This window comes from Micromesistius poutassou, assembly GCF_964030765.1.
Source record: "Micromesistius poutassou genome assembly, chromosome: 19".
NCBI classification, from domain to species: Eukaryota; Metazoa; Chordata; class Actinopteri; order Gadiformes; family Gadidae; genus Micromesistius; species Micromesistius poutassou.
This window is the reverse complement of record NC_140289.1, coordinates 1,603,200-1,621,553: the sequence shown is the minus strand read 5'-3', so window position 1 is coordinate 1,621,553 and position 18,354 is coordinate 1,603,200. Positions and strand designations below refer to the sequence as shown.

Here is an 18,354-nt window from a genome sequence, read left to right as displayed (position 1 = left end):
GATTCTGGACAGTCATGCAAGGATTCCAGTTCAAAGGACAGGCCCAGGGAGCCACTCTCTCCCTCGCTCTGCTTAAACAGCTCATTGAGCGCTGCATGGCTCCCCAGCCAAACGGCGAGGGCATCACGTTGACTAAAGGACCTGATCTGAGGAGGGCCTCTGACATCAGACTGCAATTACCCATCGGGTCAAAAGCTGCATTTTATTATTTTATAGTAGTATAATATTATATTTTTTTGTAAGCCTATTTATGAAAGTGTTTTGGATGGCTGCACATTTGTGAATGCGGTTCTGACTTGTTTCTATCTACGTTAAATACCACCCTCAAGTCCCCGAATCACGATGATCAGTGATAAAAAAAAAGAGATAAATAATAGTTATATTATTTAAGATTACGAGGAATAAAAAAAATCAACAGGATAAACAAATAAAATAACAGAATAATTTAGGTAAATTGTGCCTCTGATGTGGCCTAATCAAAACAAACAGCGAGCTGCCAGGTTTTAATGGCCATCTTTCATGTGAATGGACACAAAGACTTGGACCCCCGCATCTTATTGAGCAGTTCCCCCCCCCCCACCCCAATTGATCATTCGCAAATTTGGCCAAATTTTCCCAACTCAAACAAAAACCTGCTCACAAACAAGGCCCTTAGATATCGATGCACCCAGCGGCTGCAAAGTGCCAATTAGCATCATCTCCAAAAGGCTAATGGAATCTTGAGAGGTAATGAAGGTAAATAATTTAATTAAAAGAACGTCGGGCATCATTGTGCGCCGTATTCAAGCCCATTAGGGGCACCAGTATTCTCATGCTAATAAAACATACAGGCTCTTTTTTTTAAATTTTATTATTATGCATGCGTAATCAACCCTGTATTTATTTATTTTTCTCCGCCACCTCCGCGCTGTTGTTCAGACGTTTGTGTAGGTTGCTGGCAGAGAAACAAAGACTTGCATTGCGGGGGGGGGCCATTGTTGGCTCGCGATTATTAAAGTAAACAGACACATTGGGCGGCAGCTGCAGCCACTCCAGTCCAGTGTGCCTGGAGGGGCCAGAGGAAGGACTAAGCAACCCTCAAGACTCCCGTCAGCCACCATCACCTCATTGTCAGGGTTCGAGAGCCCCCCGGAGCAAGCCTCGAATCACGGCCTTTGAAGATCAATCTTTGGCACGGGTTTCATCCACGAGTGCCGTCGTGAGGGAGATACGGGGAAAAGATCTTGGCACACGATAAAATGTTCCCGGTGAATATTAACCACTAAGAATTTTTCCCTGGTTTTGATCTAAGTGCGTTCAATGTTTTTTTTGGGGTGGGGGGGGGGGGGGGGGTTGGATTTTTTTCCCGTGCTTTTCAAAAGAGGGGTGTGATGTGCGTAATAGATCCTGTGGCGGCTGGCTGGATCAGTGTACCCCAGCGATCAGGCGATACATGCACACATGCAGCCAGGACGAGGTGGTCCAAGGGCGTCCCCCGGGCGAGATTCGCCGCAGGACGGCGTTTTAGCAAGGCTTCCCGTTTCACGGAAAAATTAAAAACTCTTGATCACAGTGTTTTTACGTAAACCCTTGGGATGTTTAATGTGGTTTTAAATGGGGCTTTTCTTTAAATAGACCCGAGTAGTTGAGTTCACAGAGAACAAGGAGGAACTGGCTCCCAGGCATTGAGAGGGAACGACAAAAACATGTTGAGAAACTGTGCGTCTTTGAAACGACCTTGAAACACAAAACACAGCAAATGGTAAAGACTGCAGTCTCTGCAGGTTCTCTGCGGATGAATCTGGGATCTGGCTATGGTTTGCTTTTGCTCTTCAGATCTTGGAAATTTCATTTCACTTGTCGCCAAACAAAAACAGAAGACTAAATACTTACAACTATAATCCGTTTAAAAGCGGTCTCTCTACAGCTAGTATGGGTCTGTACATCAATCATCAGGCTCGTGTTGCCAGGTTCCTAAGAAAAGGTATTAAGGTCCACCAACGATGTTATTCATATTTCCCAATGAGCTACTCTGACAAAAACAAGAGGTGACCACACGCAGACGCACAGACCCAGGGAGACAAGCAATGCCATGGCAGTAACGGACAACACGTCCTCCTCATCATACAGAGGAAGAACATCGAGGTGAAGACCTCAGCGGAACGTGCGGCCATTACGTAAAAAGTGTGCGTAGTACTTTATGTCGATATATTGTGCGTTATAAGCGAGCACCTGCAGCAAAATAACAACTATATATATATATATATGTCACCATCTCTAAGAAACTAGTATGACTCCTATAATGTATAAACAGAAGTTTACAAATCGTTTAGAGGAGAGACCTCCAAACAGAACGATGCTTCGTTTTTGGCAGGATCTTCCATCTCTTCCACGATCAGCCTCGTGGACGTGGACATGTGTGCGTACGGAAAACGTCGGCATTCGGAGCTGTGCGGTTTCTTTTGGTGTTCGGGTCGATGTTCATATCGGGCGAGTGAGTAATAAAAGAGAGAGAGAGAGAGAGAGAGAGTGGTGAGAGCGAGAGAGCCCTGCAGAGTGGTGAGAATGAGAGAGAGAGAGGGAGGGAGGGAGGGAGGGAGGGAGGGAGAGAGCGATCACATGTCCAGCAGAACGACCCTGGGGTCCTCCACCACGGCCTTGATCTTGCGCAGGAAGGTGACGGCCTCCCGCCCGTCCACCAGCCGGTGGTCGTAGGTCAGCGCCACGTACATCATGGGGCGGATCTCGACCTGCGACAGCACGAACGCAGCCTCTGGTTAACCGGGTGACGTGGCATCGCCGGGTCATTTGTGTTTTCGCTCTGCATTTAAAAGTGTGTTTCTGAGACGGTGTGTGCGTATATAGTACGTATCTCTCTGTATTGTGGTGTGTGTCTGATTTTAGTTCTTTGCATTTTATTATTTAACGTGTGCGTTTTTTAATCTCTCTACATGTTTATGACAATCGCTTGATCTGTACTTTGGCAGTGACACTTCAATCTCCCCTCTGGGATGAATAATGTTAATAAGGATGAGTGCCAATCAAAGAAAATATTCAGATTTTTTTAAAAAGGGCCCCTATTAACCACCAGGTGTATCCAGCGTACATCTAGGTGGACACGCCCACTTGTGATGTCACTAAGGCACAGGGATAGGCCGATTCTGTAACGGCCTGTAAGGGCCAACCACGCTCACACCTGGTGGTAGAATAGGGGCCCCTTGATGCTACTTCAGTCAGCTGGGGTCCGACTACAGGTATAGGTGTACACAATTAACTAGATCCTTTATAAGAGATTATACAAAAGACCCGCACTTCGATAAGACACCCTCGACCGAAGAAAACAAGCTTTCTGCTTTCACTTTCACGAGATATCGATAAAAATGTTCGCTCATCTTATATCCAAATCATAGCCAACATCCTACACTCTAGAGACCAACGCGTTAAAAAGGAACAACTAAAATGTGTTGTTGCTTCATCAAAGCAACAATACATTCCACCCCCCAGACACAATGGTAACAGATCCAAGCGGCTACCCTATTAACCCCTAGACCCCCCTGGATCCACGTGGCTCCAGACTTGCCTTCCCGTTGACGGCCACTGGCCGCTGGAAGATGCCGTGCATGCCCAGGATGGCGGACTGTGGCGGGTTGATGATGGGGGTCCCGAACATGGAGCCGAACACGCCCCCGTTGCTGATGGTGAAGGTGCCCCCGTCCATGTCCTCCACGGCCAGCTGGTTACTGCGCGCCTGGGGGGGTGGGACAGTCACAGCGTTAGTGAACTGTTTATTATACATGAAGCTCATTTATACAACAATAAGCACGTTTTGGAAAGGCGGGAGGAGTAAAAATGACAGTGTTTTCACCTTTTCTCCCAGGGCGTTAATGGTTTTCTCAATGTCGGCAAAGTTCATGGTCTCCACGTTGCGGATCACTGGCACCACGAGTCCCTGAGCGGAGCGGTAGAACCATGAGAACCTCACACACAACAACCACATCGACACGTTCTACACTCATGGAAACACTGTAACAGGTGCATGAGCTGGGGTTAGATCTGTAGCTCCCCCAGAGGAGGGTCTTACCTTGGGCGTGGACACAGCCACGCTGATGTCCACGTAGTCCCTGTACACGATCTCCTTGGTGGACTCGTCAATGACTGGGGAGAAGGCAGGAGGAGACATCCGACGCAGTTAAAGAGCGGGAGGGACATACGAGAACAGTAGAGACGACCAGGGGAACTACGATACGTTAGGAATCGTTCCAGTCAAAGGGGATGTGTCCAACATATTTCAGTCAAAACTACCAGAGGGGGTTGTTCTGACCGTGTTTAAGGTGCGTTCACACAAAAGCAAAGCGAATATTCTAATTAAGTTACTCACGTGAGGCTGCTTCAACTCAAACGAACACGTGAATGAGGCAAATTCCTATCGTTCGTGCCAGCAGAATTTGAGCGAAACCGCGTCGTTCGCGCCGGGCCTTGCGAGGCATTTCAATCTATTTGCATGTTTTCATTGACTTGTATGTATTTGCGGCGCTCCAAAAATTTGCTTTGCTTTTGGTGTAAATGCACCTTCAGAGTCAAGAGTTTTGCTCCTGCTAAACAGGTAGGGGGGGTGCAGACATATTGGTCAAGGAATGCCCAGAGGTTGGTCTGCAGACATTGAGGGACTGAAACCCAGAGCCTTTTGCCACCAGACCAGGGTTCTTAAATGTTTTCATCTCGGGGGGGGGGGGGGGCCGGAACGGATTCTTCTGTACGCTGTCGAGTCTCGACCCACCTGCGACTGGGTCGCGACCCGTTTTGGGACACACAGGCCCTAGTTAGAGACTCTCTGACTCACCGGCGTTGACGGAGGGCTGGTCGGCCAGCGCGTAGGCGGACGCCTTGACGAAGGCGGACATGAAGCCCAGCTTGATGTTGTGCTTCTTCAGGAAGGCGTCCTTGTGGAACGCCCGCATCTCCGTGATGTTGCTGAGCGCCAAACAGACGGTGGCGTGGGTTAGCTCGTCATTAGTGCGTGGTTTGTGAAGCTTGGGTTACACACAACTGGCTACACAAGGTTTATGTTCACCTTTGCTTTCTAGTAAACTAGAATGCAATTTGAACTTGTTCTTTGATTCAAATGTCTTGTTTTATTTTACTGCATTGTATTCTGTTGTATGATTCATTGTATGTTTTTTATGTGAAGCACATTGACTCGTGTATGAAATGTGCAATATAAATAAAGTTGACTTGACGCCACACAAAGCATACCAGACATAAGCAAGGAATAAATACACAATATAGAAAATATGAGTTTACACACACAAAACAGAGTAGTATCAGCGTAAATGAAAAACTGAGAAATGTAGAAACGACGAGTTGAGGTCTTAACAGTATACGCCACCTGACTGAAACACACACACACACGAACGCCCGGTGACGCACCAGAGTGTCTAGAGGCCAGTGCTGAGGGGCTCACCTCATGTCCACCTCGTTGAAGGTGGTCAGCATGGCGCAGGTGTTCTGGGCCTCCTTCAGCCTCTGGGCGATCCTCAGCCGCATGCGGTTCATCTTCACCTGCAGGGGAGAGGAGGACAGAGGAGGGCAGAGGAGGACAGAGGGGGGACAGAGGAGGGCAGAGGAGGACAGAGGAGTTCAGAGGGGGACAGAGGAGGGCAGAGGAGGTCAGAGGAGGGCAGAGGAGGACAGAGGAGGGCAGAGGAGGACAGAGGAGGGCAGAGGAGGGACAGAGGAGGGACAGAGGAGGGCAGAGGAGGACAGAGGAGGGACCTTAGGGGACGGTGTCACCACAGCGGACCCCCCCTGACTATGCACTATGGAGACCCCCGGAGATAAGACACTGCTTTATTCAGACCGAACACGGGGGGGGGGGGGGGGGCCCTTCGGCTGTCACAGAACAAGTACGAGATGAGAAAAAAATTAAAAGAAGTTGAAAACATGGCAACAAAAAAAAAGAATACAGAAATACATATCTATGATCACGATAGGAAGAGTAGGGATGTGAATGACAACGCCAATAACAAATGGAAACGGGAGAGACCGTGGTGGACCCTCCCCCTAGTGACAGGGCAGTGACGGGGCCCCTGGTTTACCCTGCTCTCCGTCCTGGCCCCTAGCGCTGGGATGTCGGCCGGAGCGGAGGCTGCAGGAGCCGATGGCTTGACGGCAGAGACTGCAAACGAAACATGGAAGAGGCACGTCAATGTCTGACAGACTAACAAAACAACAAAAACAACAACAAGAACAACAACCACCACCACCACGACTGCTGGGCTGAGAAAAGATCTGATGGAGACGCCTGGTTGGGCGACCGCCTGCAGCATTGCCTAAGCCGTCTTCCTAACCGAACCCCTTCTATCTGTTCATTTGGGGTGTAACTGATCGATTACCCATGGACCGTTTCCCGACAACGTGTTCCTAGCGTTCCTCTGTATCCTCGCTTATGATTACACCCCCCGAATAAACAGACGGGTTTATATTTAAAAAAAAATCACTGTATACCCAACACACTTGTGCTAAATCCAGTGCCCAGAAATGAGTAGAATGGAAAAAATTAATTGAAAGAAGGAAGTCGATGTTTTCGTACAATGATTCATCCCTGGTAAAGAACTCAACCGAGCACAGTGTTATCCGTTCACTACGATCAGTGACCTAATCATACAGTCATTGAAGGATGGCAGGAAGGAACTGATTTCCCCCCCCCCCCCCCCCCCCTCAGACGGAAGAAAGCCAAGCAAGGGCACTCACCGGGTGTGGCCCGGACAGGCGTAGTTGGCACTGGGGGGACCGGGGGCATGGCGGTGGGGGTAGGGGCTGCAGGTGGGGGGGGTGGTGGTGCAGCAGCCTGCTCCACGGCTGCTGCAGGGGCCGCTTTGGCTGCTCCGACTGGGGAAAAACACAGAGGGTCGGGCGGTGAGAGACGCGTTGTTATTGACGCGCTGAGGCATGTGCAGACGAGAAGCCTTTAAAACTGTGGAAGAGAGGAAGGATTTGAAACTAAACCACGAAAGAAAAGTCCCTCCCTCTTTCCTTCTAAATGTAGTCTGCTACATCCGACCTGAAGCAGGGAGTAGGGAGAAATAGGGAGGAGTAAGGAGGAGTAGGGAGGAGTAGGGACGACTAAGGAGGAGTAAGGAATAGTGGGGAGAAGTAGAATTAGGGAGAAGTAGGTAGGAGTAGGGAGAAATAGGGTGGAGTAGGGAGAATTAGGGAGTAAGGAGGAGTAGGGAGGAGTAGGGAGAATTAGGGAGGAGTAAGGAGGAGTAAGGAGGAGTAGGGAGGAGTAAGGAGGAGTAAGGAGGAGTAGGGAGGAGTAGGGCGGTGTAAGAAGGAGGATCACCTGCTCCCTTGCGGATTTTGAAGAGAGCCGTCCCCCCCTCCACCCTCCCTCCATCCTCCACCAGAAGCTCCTCCAGAACCCCAGCAGCGGGGGAGGGGACTGGCACCGAGGTCTGGTGGAAACAACAACAACAACAACAACAACAAACAAACGATCAGAGGACTGGCACTGTATGGCCGTTTCTTTCCTAATTCTTTGACGTGCTTAACAAGAGGCCGGTTGATACCTTGTCAGTCTCGATTTCACACACCACCTCGTCCTCAGCTACAGAGTCGCCCACGGCTGAAAGAAAGAAACCAGTTAATTGCTGTTATTATTGTTATTATAGTAGTACCCTAGTTAACTTCAGATATATATATGGGGAACAATATTTAGCTGCAATGTTGGCCAGCACATATTTGGCTAATAGTCGCTCAATTGTGCAGAAGCTAAACTGTGTGAAATGCTGGGAAGGCTCTTAATCACACTGGCAGACACATGCTGAACTGGTGTGTGTTCACTTATGAATGTACCAACCTTTCTCCCACCTGACGTCCCCTTCTGTGACCGATTCCGCGAAGGCAGGGGTCTTCACGGTGAGAAGCTCATCCCCTGTAAGGAAGAAACAACAAACCATGTAATAGAGTAGTAAAATACAGAGCCGAACAGAACGACCTTGTATGGATGAAGCAGGAAGCAGTGGGTTGAGGGTCAGGGCTCACTGTGATTGGCTGACGTCTGGAAGTATCTTGTGTGGAAGACACCGGCCGACGAAGACGGACATCTGTGACATGAACAAACAAAGTAAACGCACATGAACTACACCATCACAAATACACAACATAAGGTTTAAAACTACGACAACATAAGCCAGCCAAAACACATGAACTGCACAATCACAAAGACACAACATGAGGAAGATATACAACTACTATAACATAAGCCAGCCAAAACACACATGACCTACACAATCAGAAAGACTACTCTGATAAACAGGGCAACCCAACAAGGCTGAATATGTCATCGTATGCCCCTTGCTTTATTTACCATGTCGCGCAATAACACGGCGAGGACCTGAACACATAACCGTCGCCGGTGCAATAACAACCTGTGGGTTTTGCATAACTGGTCTGAGATCAGGCCCAGGGTTTGTCAAGCATGCGGGCAGACAATGCAGCGAGCGCTGCGTTCTGAATGCATGAGAGCACTTACGGGGACGGACTATTCCTGTAAAGCGTCCGACTGCAGACGGAGAGGCCTTGAGGAATAAAGAAGAAGAAGACATGAACGGCAGACAGAAACACACGGGCACACGCAACCATGAAGAAAGGAAAAAAACGAGTCGTCCTTAACCTTAGCGAGCGAGGGGCGTTCGAGAGGGCCGTGACACACACACGCACACAAGAACACACACACACACACACACACAAATAAGTGTGCTTAAACACTCGCCGAGGCCTGGGGGCACTTCGGTGGCTGCTTGGCGGCCATTTCCCCTTCTTCATGACCCGTGTAAGGGCTTGGGGTATTTTGAGTGACAACAAAAGGAGACGTCTTGGATGGTAAATTACTCCATTGGAGGAGGCTCCACGCTAACTGAAGTCCCTCGAGAGCACTCACCGGATGAACTCTGCCGGACCAGGACATTGTTGTTGCCCTGGAAGAAAAGTAGAAAAGCATACTCCTTATTTATTACAGAATGAAAAAGGGTGCTTATTTTTTTAAACTGGAGCCATTTGAGGAAATCTCAATGACCTAATCAGTTCAAGGCCATTCATTAAAGCTTTGTGAATTCATCTGTTTTGCTTCCTTGACCATTAAAACAAATGGGCGTGTTTCTTTATGACAGACGAGTAGGCTGATGGAAATGGAGCAGGAATCCTTAGGTCAACGTTTGACCCGTATAACTGGCCTATATCTCCTTTTATATTATATTCTATATACATTATTATCATTATATACATTCAAATAACCTATTTGCATGTGTGCATTCAAACCATGGGGATTCTTTTGATGACTACAAATTATCAAAATGAGTAAAAAACTTTTTTTTTATTGACAAAATATTGTTTTCCTATTGATAAAAGCCCTAACTAAAATAAGCTTGTATAGAGATAATTGATGAGGATAACTCATTGTGGAGACCAACGAGTGTGTTTAAAGCAAAGCAGTTGTTCAGGTCTGCTAACATTTCCCCATCATCCCTACAGATGACAAACACGGCTGCAGAACACACACTAGATGCAAGGTTAAGGTTATTGTATATATTCTGTACATATCACAGTCATGCGCAGTGGGGGGCGTCGCGGTGACAGCTGGACTTGCGACACAGCGGCGGACCATAGCTTCTAACACACACTTGACCTGGGCTATTTCTGGTTTGTCAGCTCAGCTTTCAGTGTAAAGGCCACTATACGGGGAAAGAATAACCTACACTTTGTACTCATGCCCAAACACGACATTATAACCCGATTCAAGGGGGTCGTATCAGTGTGTCATTGATGACACACACACACACACCGCGCCTACTTTGACCCGACCACACGCTTCCTGATGCTAGCGCTCGTTAGCAGGTAGCCGTGTGGAAAAGAATGCCTCTTTTTCCAAATAACGGCGTTTTATAGCTGACCACGAGTCATGCACGTTACAAAGAGTTCAAGATAAAACACCAGTTCGTCACATACGTGTCAGACCTCCCTTTGAGCGCGTCGGCCTCGCTTTAAATCAAGGAGAGTAGCCGCGGCTAACTTCACTTGAACCGCACAGGTCACCCAGACAAGGGCGTCGTTCACCGGGGTAAGGGCGCCCTACCTGGCGGATCAGCAGGCACACCGAGCGGCCGAGCGTCCGGGAAGCACACCGGGAACGGGACAACATAGTTATAGCAGCTCTGGGATGAAGTGTTAATGTTTGAACAGCGACTGCACACTCCCAAGTTTTCTGACACTACCCCAACCCTAGGGCAGCAGCCTACTGCAGAGCCACAGATGTTCCGCACCGCCGCATTCCGCCACTAGGGGGAGACATTTACCCCCCCTGTGTTTTAGAAGGGCTGCTAAAAGAGTAATGTCATACTGTAAATGGAAATGTAAAGTGCACAATGACATAAAAGATCGTCCGGGTGATGGATATATTAATAGTCCACGTTAATTTAATTCCCATTTTTCATTCACGTTTAAAGATGTGGAGGCTGTCTTAAACATGGATGTATCCAGGATAGGTGATTAAATGTGACCACGCCCCTTGTGTTACGCTACACGTCATTATTAGAAATACTCACCGCATCCTCTCGCCTCCGGCCAATAATTCACATCGAGAGGACCGCTCCGAGAATCCAACAGGTAGGTCACTCATTTTAGTTAGGGAAAATGTTAGTAAATGTTAATTAAAAATACGGCTTAATCATTCTCTTTTTGGCGGGATGTGTGGTTGGAAACTAAAGTAGTCTAGTGGAAATATAAGCAAGATATTAGAAATTAAGCTTTTGGAAGTTTTGGATGTGGTATTTATTTTCTGAGAATAAAAAGGTACTCTGTCTTTCATCTAGGATGCAATCATTATTTTTTTATGATATATACATTTTCTATATTTAATTGAATCCTAACTTATATTTGATTTGTACTATTTTCATTGTAACTAACTCAAAATGATAACATTTTTTTTTTTTTTTTTTACAAATGATTTCACCAGTTTTTCTCATTTCACTCAGATTTCACAATTTCTTTCAACCAAACCAAACCAAAGCGTTTCCTTTGACGAGGAAGATGTACGCCTCTAGCAACACGTTCCTCGAGTGCCGAAGCCCGGAGCGCCTCCAACCGCTGAAGCACGACTCGTGCGCTCTGTGCACGATCACAGACGGACTGGACGTCGCCGTTCTCCTGAACAACGACGACGACAAACTCACCAGCCCCCTCGGCTCCGCCTACACGACTGGCTCCAGCGGAACCGAGCTCGACGGAGCCGACCCTGCACCCCAGAAGCGGGACCCCCTTCACCTGCTGTCCGGCCCTCCTCCCCTGCTGCCGTCTCCGCCGGCGACCCCGTGTGGCCCCGAAGACTGGCCCCTGAGGACCGCCCGCCAGGCGGCCAAGCGAGCCAGGGTGGAAAACATCATCAGAGACATGGCCGGATCTTCCTTCTCTCCCTCTCCGGAGCCGGAAGCAGACGGGGCCCCCGAGGACGGGCGGGGGGACAAGGGGCCCCGGGAGTGGCCCCCAGACGGCGTCGGCGTCCGGGCACAGAGAGCCGGCCGAAGCGGCGTTGCGGGTTGTCGGGCCTCGGAGGACCCGGCGATAAAGAGCCGACTCCAGAACGTGAAGTGCCAACCGCTCCTGAAGTCCAGGGGTTCGGGCGGGTCACCGTCCCCGGAGGACTGGGAGAGGGACTCTGACCGGCGGCGGGAGGAGGAGGAGACCCCGTTAGAGGAGACCCCGTTAGAGGAGACCCGCAGCTTCGGCAGCGACTCGCCGAGCAAAGACCCCCGCGACACCTTCGCCGACCCGCACTGCTGGGGGGACGGGGGTCTCGACGGTCTCCCCCTGAACAGGAAAGCGTGCGGGAGGAAAAAGGTCCGGGTCCCGACCGCCGGCAGCCCGCCGCGGACGCCGGACGCGGCGAACGCGCTGATGGCCGACATCCTCAAGTACGAGCTGTCCCGCGCCGTGAGCATGAGCGTCGACTCCATCTTCAGGAGCATGCCCCGCCTGGAGCCCCGCCCGGCCGCCGCCACGGAGAGGAGCGCGGCGGCCGGCCTGCCTCATCATCATCATCATCATCATCGGTCCCCCCTTCGCCGTCCCCGTCAGGGCACGCCGCCCGGCACGTCCCCGTACGGCGAGACGGTCTGCGGTTCGACGCTCCCCGACGTCCAGACCGAAGCCCTCTCTCTGGTCGTGCAGAGGCCCCCGCGGATCAGACCCCACCACGCCCTGCGCAGACCGCCCCACCAGCACCACGGGGAGCAACAGGAGGAGTCCCCCCCGAGCCATCGCTCTGAACCCCAGGGCTGTGAAGGCGGCGGTGGGGGCGGGGCCACGGAGCCGGTCGGGCGCGCCAAGAACGCCTGCGAAGGACTGAAGCAGGAGGCGCTGGCCACGGCCGGCGCCCCGGGGAGCAAGGTGAGGTGCAAGGTCAACTCTCGCTCCGTCAGAGGGGCCCACGGCGCCCGGCACTTTGCGGTGGACCCCGGGTTCCTGGGGGGCCTGTGCGTCCAGGCCAGGGCAGACGGGCCCCAGAGCGTGCTGATGAGCAACCTGTTCTCCTTGAATGTATCCTTTCAGTTGTCGACTCACCCAAACGGGTTCAAGAACCTGATCGAGAATCAATACGCTTAAGTCCGGGGACGGGTTAACTAATTGATTGTGAAAAATATGTTTTAGAAATGTATGACATTTGTTAGATTAATGCAATGCTGCAGTTTTCAAAAGGATAAACTGCTGTCGTTTTTTTTTTTGGCATTACTTTTAAAATGCTGTTTTTCTAACAGCTGGTGGTTGTGCAGTAGTGTGACTCTTCTCTGGCGGGCGTGGCTCCTTAACGCTGTCAGGACGGTCTGACCACCAGCCACCTGAAGAAGGCCAAACTCATGTTCTTCTACACTCGCTACCCCAGCTCCCTGGTGCTCAAGACCTTTTTCCACGACGTGCAGGTGAGCCTGGATGTCGAATCACTGCTGTGATCACGTGATAATGAACGCCTTGACTATCTTAAGTTATGCTTATCCGCACAAGAACGATTTTGCCTGCCGTCTAGTCAAAAGCTCATGACTGCATGGTACCTGGTCAATATAGGTCCGATGCAAAGAATGTTTTCTTCAGGAGGCTATAATAAAATATTGCTGATTACAATATTATAGACACATAACTATTGATAAAGTTGTACATGAAAGACAACAGATTTATTCAAAAAATACTTTATTAGTATTCATATTCAAAACAAAGTCGATAATCACTGACCAATACGATAAATATATTAAATATGTATACAATAATATTATCACAATAAATAATAATAATAATAAAGCTAATAATAAAGCTATCAGATCTGGTTGTGGTGCAGACATAACACATTTTACCGTTCCTCTTTATTAAATAATCACTTTTAACCCATAACCTGACCCACTCACCTTACCCAGTGTGTGTGTGTGACTCACTCTCTCTCTCCCCCTCTGGGTCCAGTTCACCCGCTGCATCACCTCCCAGCTCATCAAGTGGTTCAGCAACTTCCGGGAGTTCTACTACATCCAGATGGAGAAGCAGGCCCGGCAGGCGGCGGCCGAGGGCGTGGCCCGCACCGGGGCCCTGACTGTGGGCAGAGAGTCAGAGCTGTTCAGGACCCTCAACATGCACTACAACAAGGCCAGTGACTTCCAGGTGAGACACAGGGCTAGAGACGGACAGAGTGTGTGTGTGTGTGTGTGTGTGTGTGTGTGTGTGTGTGTGTGTGTGTGTGTGTGTGTGTGTGTGTGTGTGTGAACAGATGTAGTGTGTAAAGAAAAATAAAGGAGATGTCACCAAAGTTGAACTGAAATCACAATTGTGCGTCGCAATATCATAATCATAGGCAAATTATGAGACAATGGGTCCTTTGTGTGTCTTCTAAGGTCCTATTTCAGCTATACACACACAAGGCTTTCTGTTAATTTGTTCACCTGTTGCTCCGTTATGATCAATTTGTTGTATTTGATGAGTATATATTATTACTTGTAGCACCTTTTAAAACGTGAGGTCCCGTGAGATGGCTTTGTGTAAACACAATTGTCCCACAGAACACAGGTTTTGTTCATGTTAGATTGTGTACAGTGTATTCGTTTATTAATGCTGAGCCTTACTATAATGACCTGGTAAAACTTTGAACAAAATTAATTTCATATTAAAAACACCTCATTTGGTTATAGCCTACAGGTTGATTTGATTTTAACACCAGCAACAGCCCAGCTGTGAGTACATCCTCATCTCTATTGAAATCCACAACAAGTAACAAATATATACCGTTCGGAAATAGCTATTTTAAATGGACTGATCACGGTCACAGATGTACAATGTCATTTACTCCGCAGCGAGCTTATTTCCCTGCCTAAAGAACCACGTATTCAGCCCAGTGTTACCTCAGCTCATCCCTCCATCCGTGAGGATTGTCCCTGCTCTTTATACACGGGGAAGGTGGGAAGGGGCTGAGCCCATCCTCCTGCGATACGTGGCGATACGCTCCTGAACACTGTGTTTATTATATGCTTCTAGCTTTCTATTTGGTGTAGGTCAATGTCACAGGTGGAGGTTCTATATGCTTTGTTTTTGTATCGTCTCTAAAACCCAATAGCGTTCACATCATGAACATCACTCTTAAAAGAAAAGAGTTGTCTTTTAACAGAAAATATTAGTTGAAGAACCATACTGTATGTATTTTTTCTTCGTCCTTGCTAATTATGAAGGACAATGAGGACAGGCCAACCAAGATGATCCATAGAATAAACTCTTTCATACTTTATTTCATTCAAGCTTCAGTAAGTGTGATGAATAGTGTATGATCTTAAGTTCACGGCTGAATGAGTAACATTTTCTTTCGACTGTGTTCCTGAGAAACCTACACAAAACCAGACAGTCTGCAGCACTCACAATGAGGGACATGTTCATGAATTATGCAAAATGTTTCCAATTGAATGCATCCTTTATGTAGACACACAAGATGACAGGGAGCATATTCAAAGAGATGCCAGTTCCCCAGTGGACATGGAGGATACATTACATTTGCCAGCATGAGCAGGCCCAAAATGTCAGTATATTTTGTATTGAACTGCTTCAGTCGCTCTCAAGTGTATTCACAGAACCCGGGTAGTTAGGGCTCTGGGTCAGATTGTATACAAAATGGAGTTTTGTTTTCTTGGTCACAGTCTACCAAAGTGTTCAAATCTGTACTCCTCACGCAGCAAAGCCCACCCACACACTATAACATTGCATTTGATTTAAGTAATCGTCAGAAACAATTGTAATGAACTGTGACCTCTTGACCTTTAGGTCTGGACAGGCCCGTACGTGGAGCCGTCATCGCTTGCTCTCCTTACAGAAAACTACAGTACAATACTGCACAACATCACATGGCAATGTCTTTGAGTTGGTCGATTAGAGCCATGATAATCAGGCCATCAAGTAGCCCCGCTGGTGGATATTAGAATAAAGTCGAAGCTCTAATGTAGTTTGACATGGAATGGATTGGACAAGCCAATAGAAATACACTCAAGTACCAGAGCCGATGGTTCTCTTTGTCAGTGTTGCACCAGCTCTGTAGAGGTGACTACATGTAGTTTAACACTGGATTCAATGATTTTGATTAAATTAGATTTAGTTGTATTGTCCTCCTGGGTGGAAATTCATAGCAAAAAAAAAAGCATACAATACAAGAAATCACAGCAGCACATAAACACACTAGCCCATGAGGAGAGAGTGTGTGTGTGTGTGTGTGTGTGTGTGTGTGTGTGTGTGTGTGTGTGTGTGTGTGTGTGTGTGTGTGTGTGTGTGTGTGTGTGTGTGTGTGTGTGTCTCTCTCTCTCTCTCTCTCTCTCTCAATGAGAGCTGACAGGTCTGGGATGGGGAGACCAATGATTTTAGAGACGGCGTGCGTCAATTTGAGTTTATTTCTAGCAGTGACATGACATGAGGTAATTAATAAAAATAGATGGCAGTAAGTAATTTTCCTACTGTTCAGCTTTAGTAACCTGTCCATTTTAACCAGAGCACCCTGCTCAGATTAGACCTACTTTCAACATTAAAAATAAACATTACATGGAAGAATGTGTAGATCCCGTTGTTAATCACAAACAACCGGATGAACCAATAATATGCCACAAGTTTAAACAATAGAGATCTGAAAGAAAAAACGGGTTTGGTTCAATCATCCTCCAACTTACCGGCATGGATACAGACCTATAATGGATACACTACAACACACATTCAAACCACACGCACACATACCACTCTTTAAGAAGTGAAGTCACCTATTCACAGGTGCACGAGGCCATATAATCTGCGTTCATTCCGGGTTTCTGTGAACAGGTCCCCGAGAGGTTTCTTGAGGTGGCGGAGATGACGCTGAGAGAGTTCTACGTGGCCGTTTCCCTGGGGAAAGACTGTGATCCCTCGTGGAAGAAGCCCATCTACAAGGTCATTTGTAAACTGGACAGCAATGTACCCGAAGAGTTCAAAGCCCACTACCCTGACTAACAACCAGCACGCCACACGCCGTGCTCTTCATCTGCCCAAGACTGTTTGTTGAGTCCGTTGACCTCATGGGCTATTGTGTTTTTTTTCTCTTCCATGAGCACAAAACATGACTCTTTCAGAGAAGACTAAATGATTAGACTTTACGTTGCTCTGTAGTGTGTAGACATTCCGATTTTAACCATGATAATGGACAAGCTATACAGGACTTATTTTACCTATATTCACCAATTTAAAAAGCAATAACAAGTGTTTCCTTATTGTGATCCCCATTCCCAATACATAAACAAAGACAGGATGAAGAAGACCTTTTCAGTGAGCAGACTGGTGATCAGGTGATGCACAGAAGAGTCAAACGCCACAGAAGAGAGGAACGGTTTTAATATTCAGAAAATACACGTTTTCGTTTACAGGACTCCCAAGACAACACGTTTAAACAATCACGTAAATTAACATTAACTTGACTTTTAAAAAGTTAGAAAAAATAAGGTACAGAAATTATTCCTGGTCCTTTTGATGAGTGCCTTATGCGACTACATTTCCTGTCTCATACTAAGACATTGAAACATGTTTGTTTAACCGCTACTATTGTTATTTGCCGCTTTATCCAAAGTGACTTAAAACTTCAGACACTTCATTAAGGAGCAGGTCGCGGTTCGGCCAGCTTAGCTCAAGGATGCCTACACGCAGACTGGACATAGGGGATCGAACCCAGGACCTTTCAGCTGGGAAGTCAAACATTAATGCCGCCAACATCTTAATGGCATTAATGTGCTGTCACTTCCGGAGCATATCACAAGATGTGAATTGACTAGTTTCAATACTTACCATTTGGTTGTATGCAATTCATTCAGAGTGCAAAACAACCTCTTCATGCTCTTCGCCGTGGCCTTGCGTATCATACAGGACTCCATGCTTGCCATTTGGTCGTCCCACCAATGGTAGGACAGCGATTTCTGTTCTGGGGACTGTATTTGTGAGCATAACTCTTCAAATCCTAGTCATAGATCATGTACTGAGTGAATAATCAGGAAGTAGGCCTAATATTTAGAAAATGACTGTCTGCAGTTCAATATTTCACTCATTCACAGAGCCTTCATTTATAGTTAAGTTTCACAAAATACTCTAAACGTTTACTCCAAACAACCGTCATTTTCCCTTCATTTAAAAATCCATGAATTATACCAGTATTGGATGTGCATTAGTTGATGGGAGATTAAAACCACCAACATTGATTGTACTGCAATTCATCAGAACACATTACACTAATAAAGCCTATCCATTCACAAAACCAGCCTTCCATGTGATGTGAAAATTCAATGGGTGCATGTTTCACAATCAACCAGATGGGAGGGAGGGAGTAAGAGAGTGCTGGACTACGACAGAAGAGTTACTTCCGTTGGATTTCTGCTCAATTCAATAGAGAGGATATGGCCATTCGTTTCCATGTTCAATATACCATGACAGATCTAGACCTAACATTCAAACACATTTAAATGTCATGTTTTATAAAACGTCCTAGACAAGTTTAACCGTAACCGGAGAACCGTATGATACAAACAATTGGGAAAGAGCTGAAACAACAAATACTTGAATGGTTGCATTAAGAATTGCATTCAATGAACAGTACTTGGAATTGAGTAATACTGATGAAACGTGTTGAGATACCATTCATCAGAGATGTATGTTGTGGATGTCATTGTGTCGGTACAACGGGCATGGTCAACGTTAATTACACAGCACATGTTGTAGGCATCGAGGAAATGATTGTACCTCTCATCGCTCTCATTCGCCATTGTAACAATTCATGTTTCCATTAGCTGCCTTTTTATCTGAGCG

The 18,354-nt window shown here is 47.4% G+C and overlaps 2 protein-coding genes across 2 annotated transcripts; one reads left to right on the top strand and one right to left on the bottom strand.

Moving 5' to 3' along the window:
* Positions 1-1,320: 1,320 nt before the first annotated feature.
* Positions 1,321-10,288, bottom strand: LOC311364135 (dihydrolipoyllysine-residue succinyltransferase component of 2-oxoglutarate dehydrogenase complex, mitochondrial-like). The gene is made up of 15 exons (XM_084484152.1): positions 10,112-10,288; positions 8,921-8,957; positions 8,513-8,558; positions 8,023-8,084; positions 7,838-7,912; positions 7,548-7,603; positions 7,322-7,433; positions 6,730-6,867; positions 6,075-6,154; positions 5,441-5,538; positions 4,820-4,950; positions 4,061-4,134; positions 3,845-3,928; positions 3,560-3,727; positions 1,321-2,729 (listed from the first exon to the last, which is right to left on the bottom strand). The coding sequence occupies exons 1-15, from the start codon at positions 10,175-10,177 to the stop codon at positions 2,595-2,597; spliced, it is 1,362 nt and encodes a 453-aa protein (XP_084340278.1). The 5' UTR covers positions 10,178-10,288; the 3' UTR covers positions 1,321-2,594.
* Positions 10,289-11,064: 776 nt separating this feature from the next.
* On the top strand, positions 11,065-17,274 carry LOC311364229 (uncharacterized protein; the record flags this gene model as incomplete). The annotated part of the gene is made up of 4 exons (XM_084484234.1): positions 11,065-12,570; positions 12,849-12,950; positions 13,480-13,674; positions 16,351-17,274. 4 exons carry the CDS (start codon positions 11,065-11,067, stop codon positions 16,516-16,518), a joined length of 1,971 nt encoding a protein of 656 aa, XP_084340360.1. The 3' UTR covers positions 16,519-17,274.
* Positions 17,275-18,354: the final 1,080 nt, after the last annotated feature.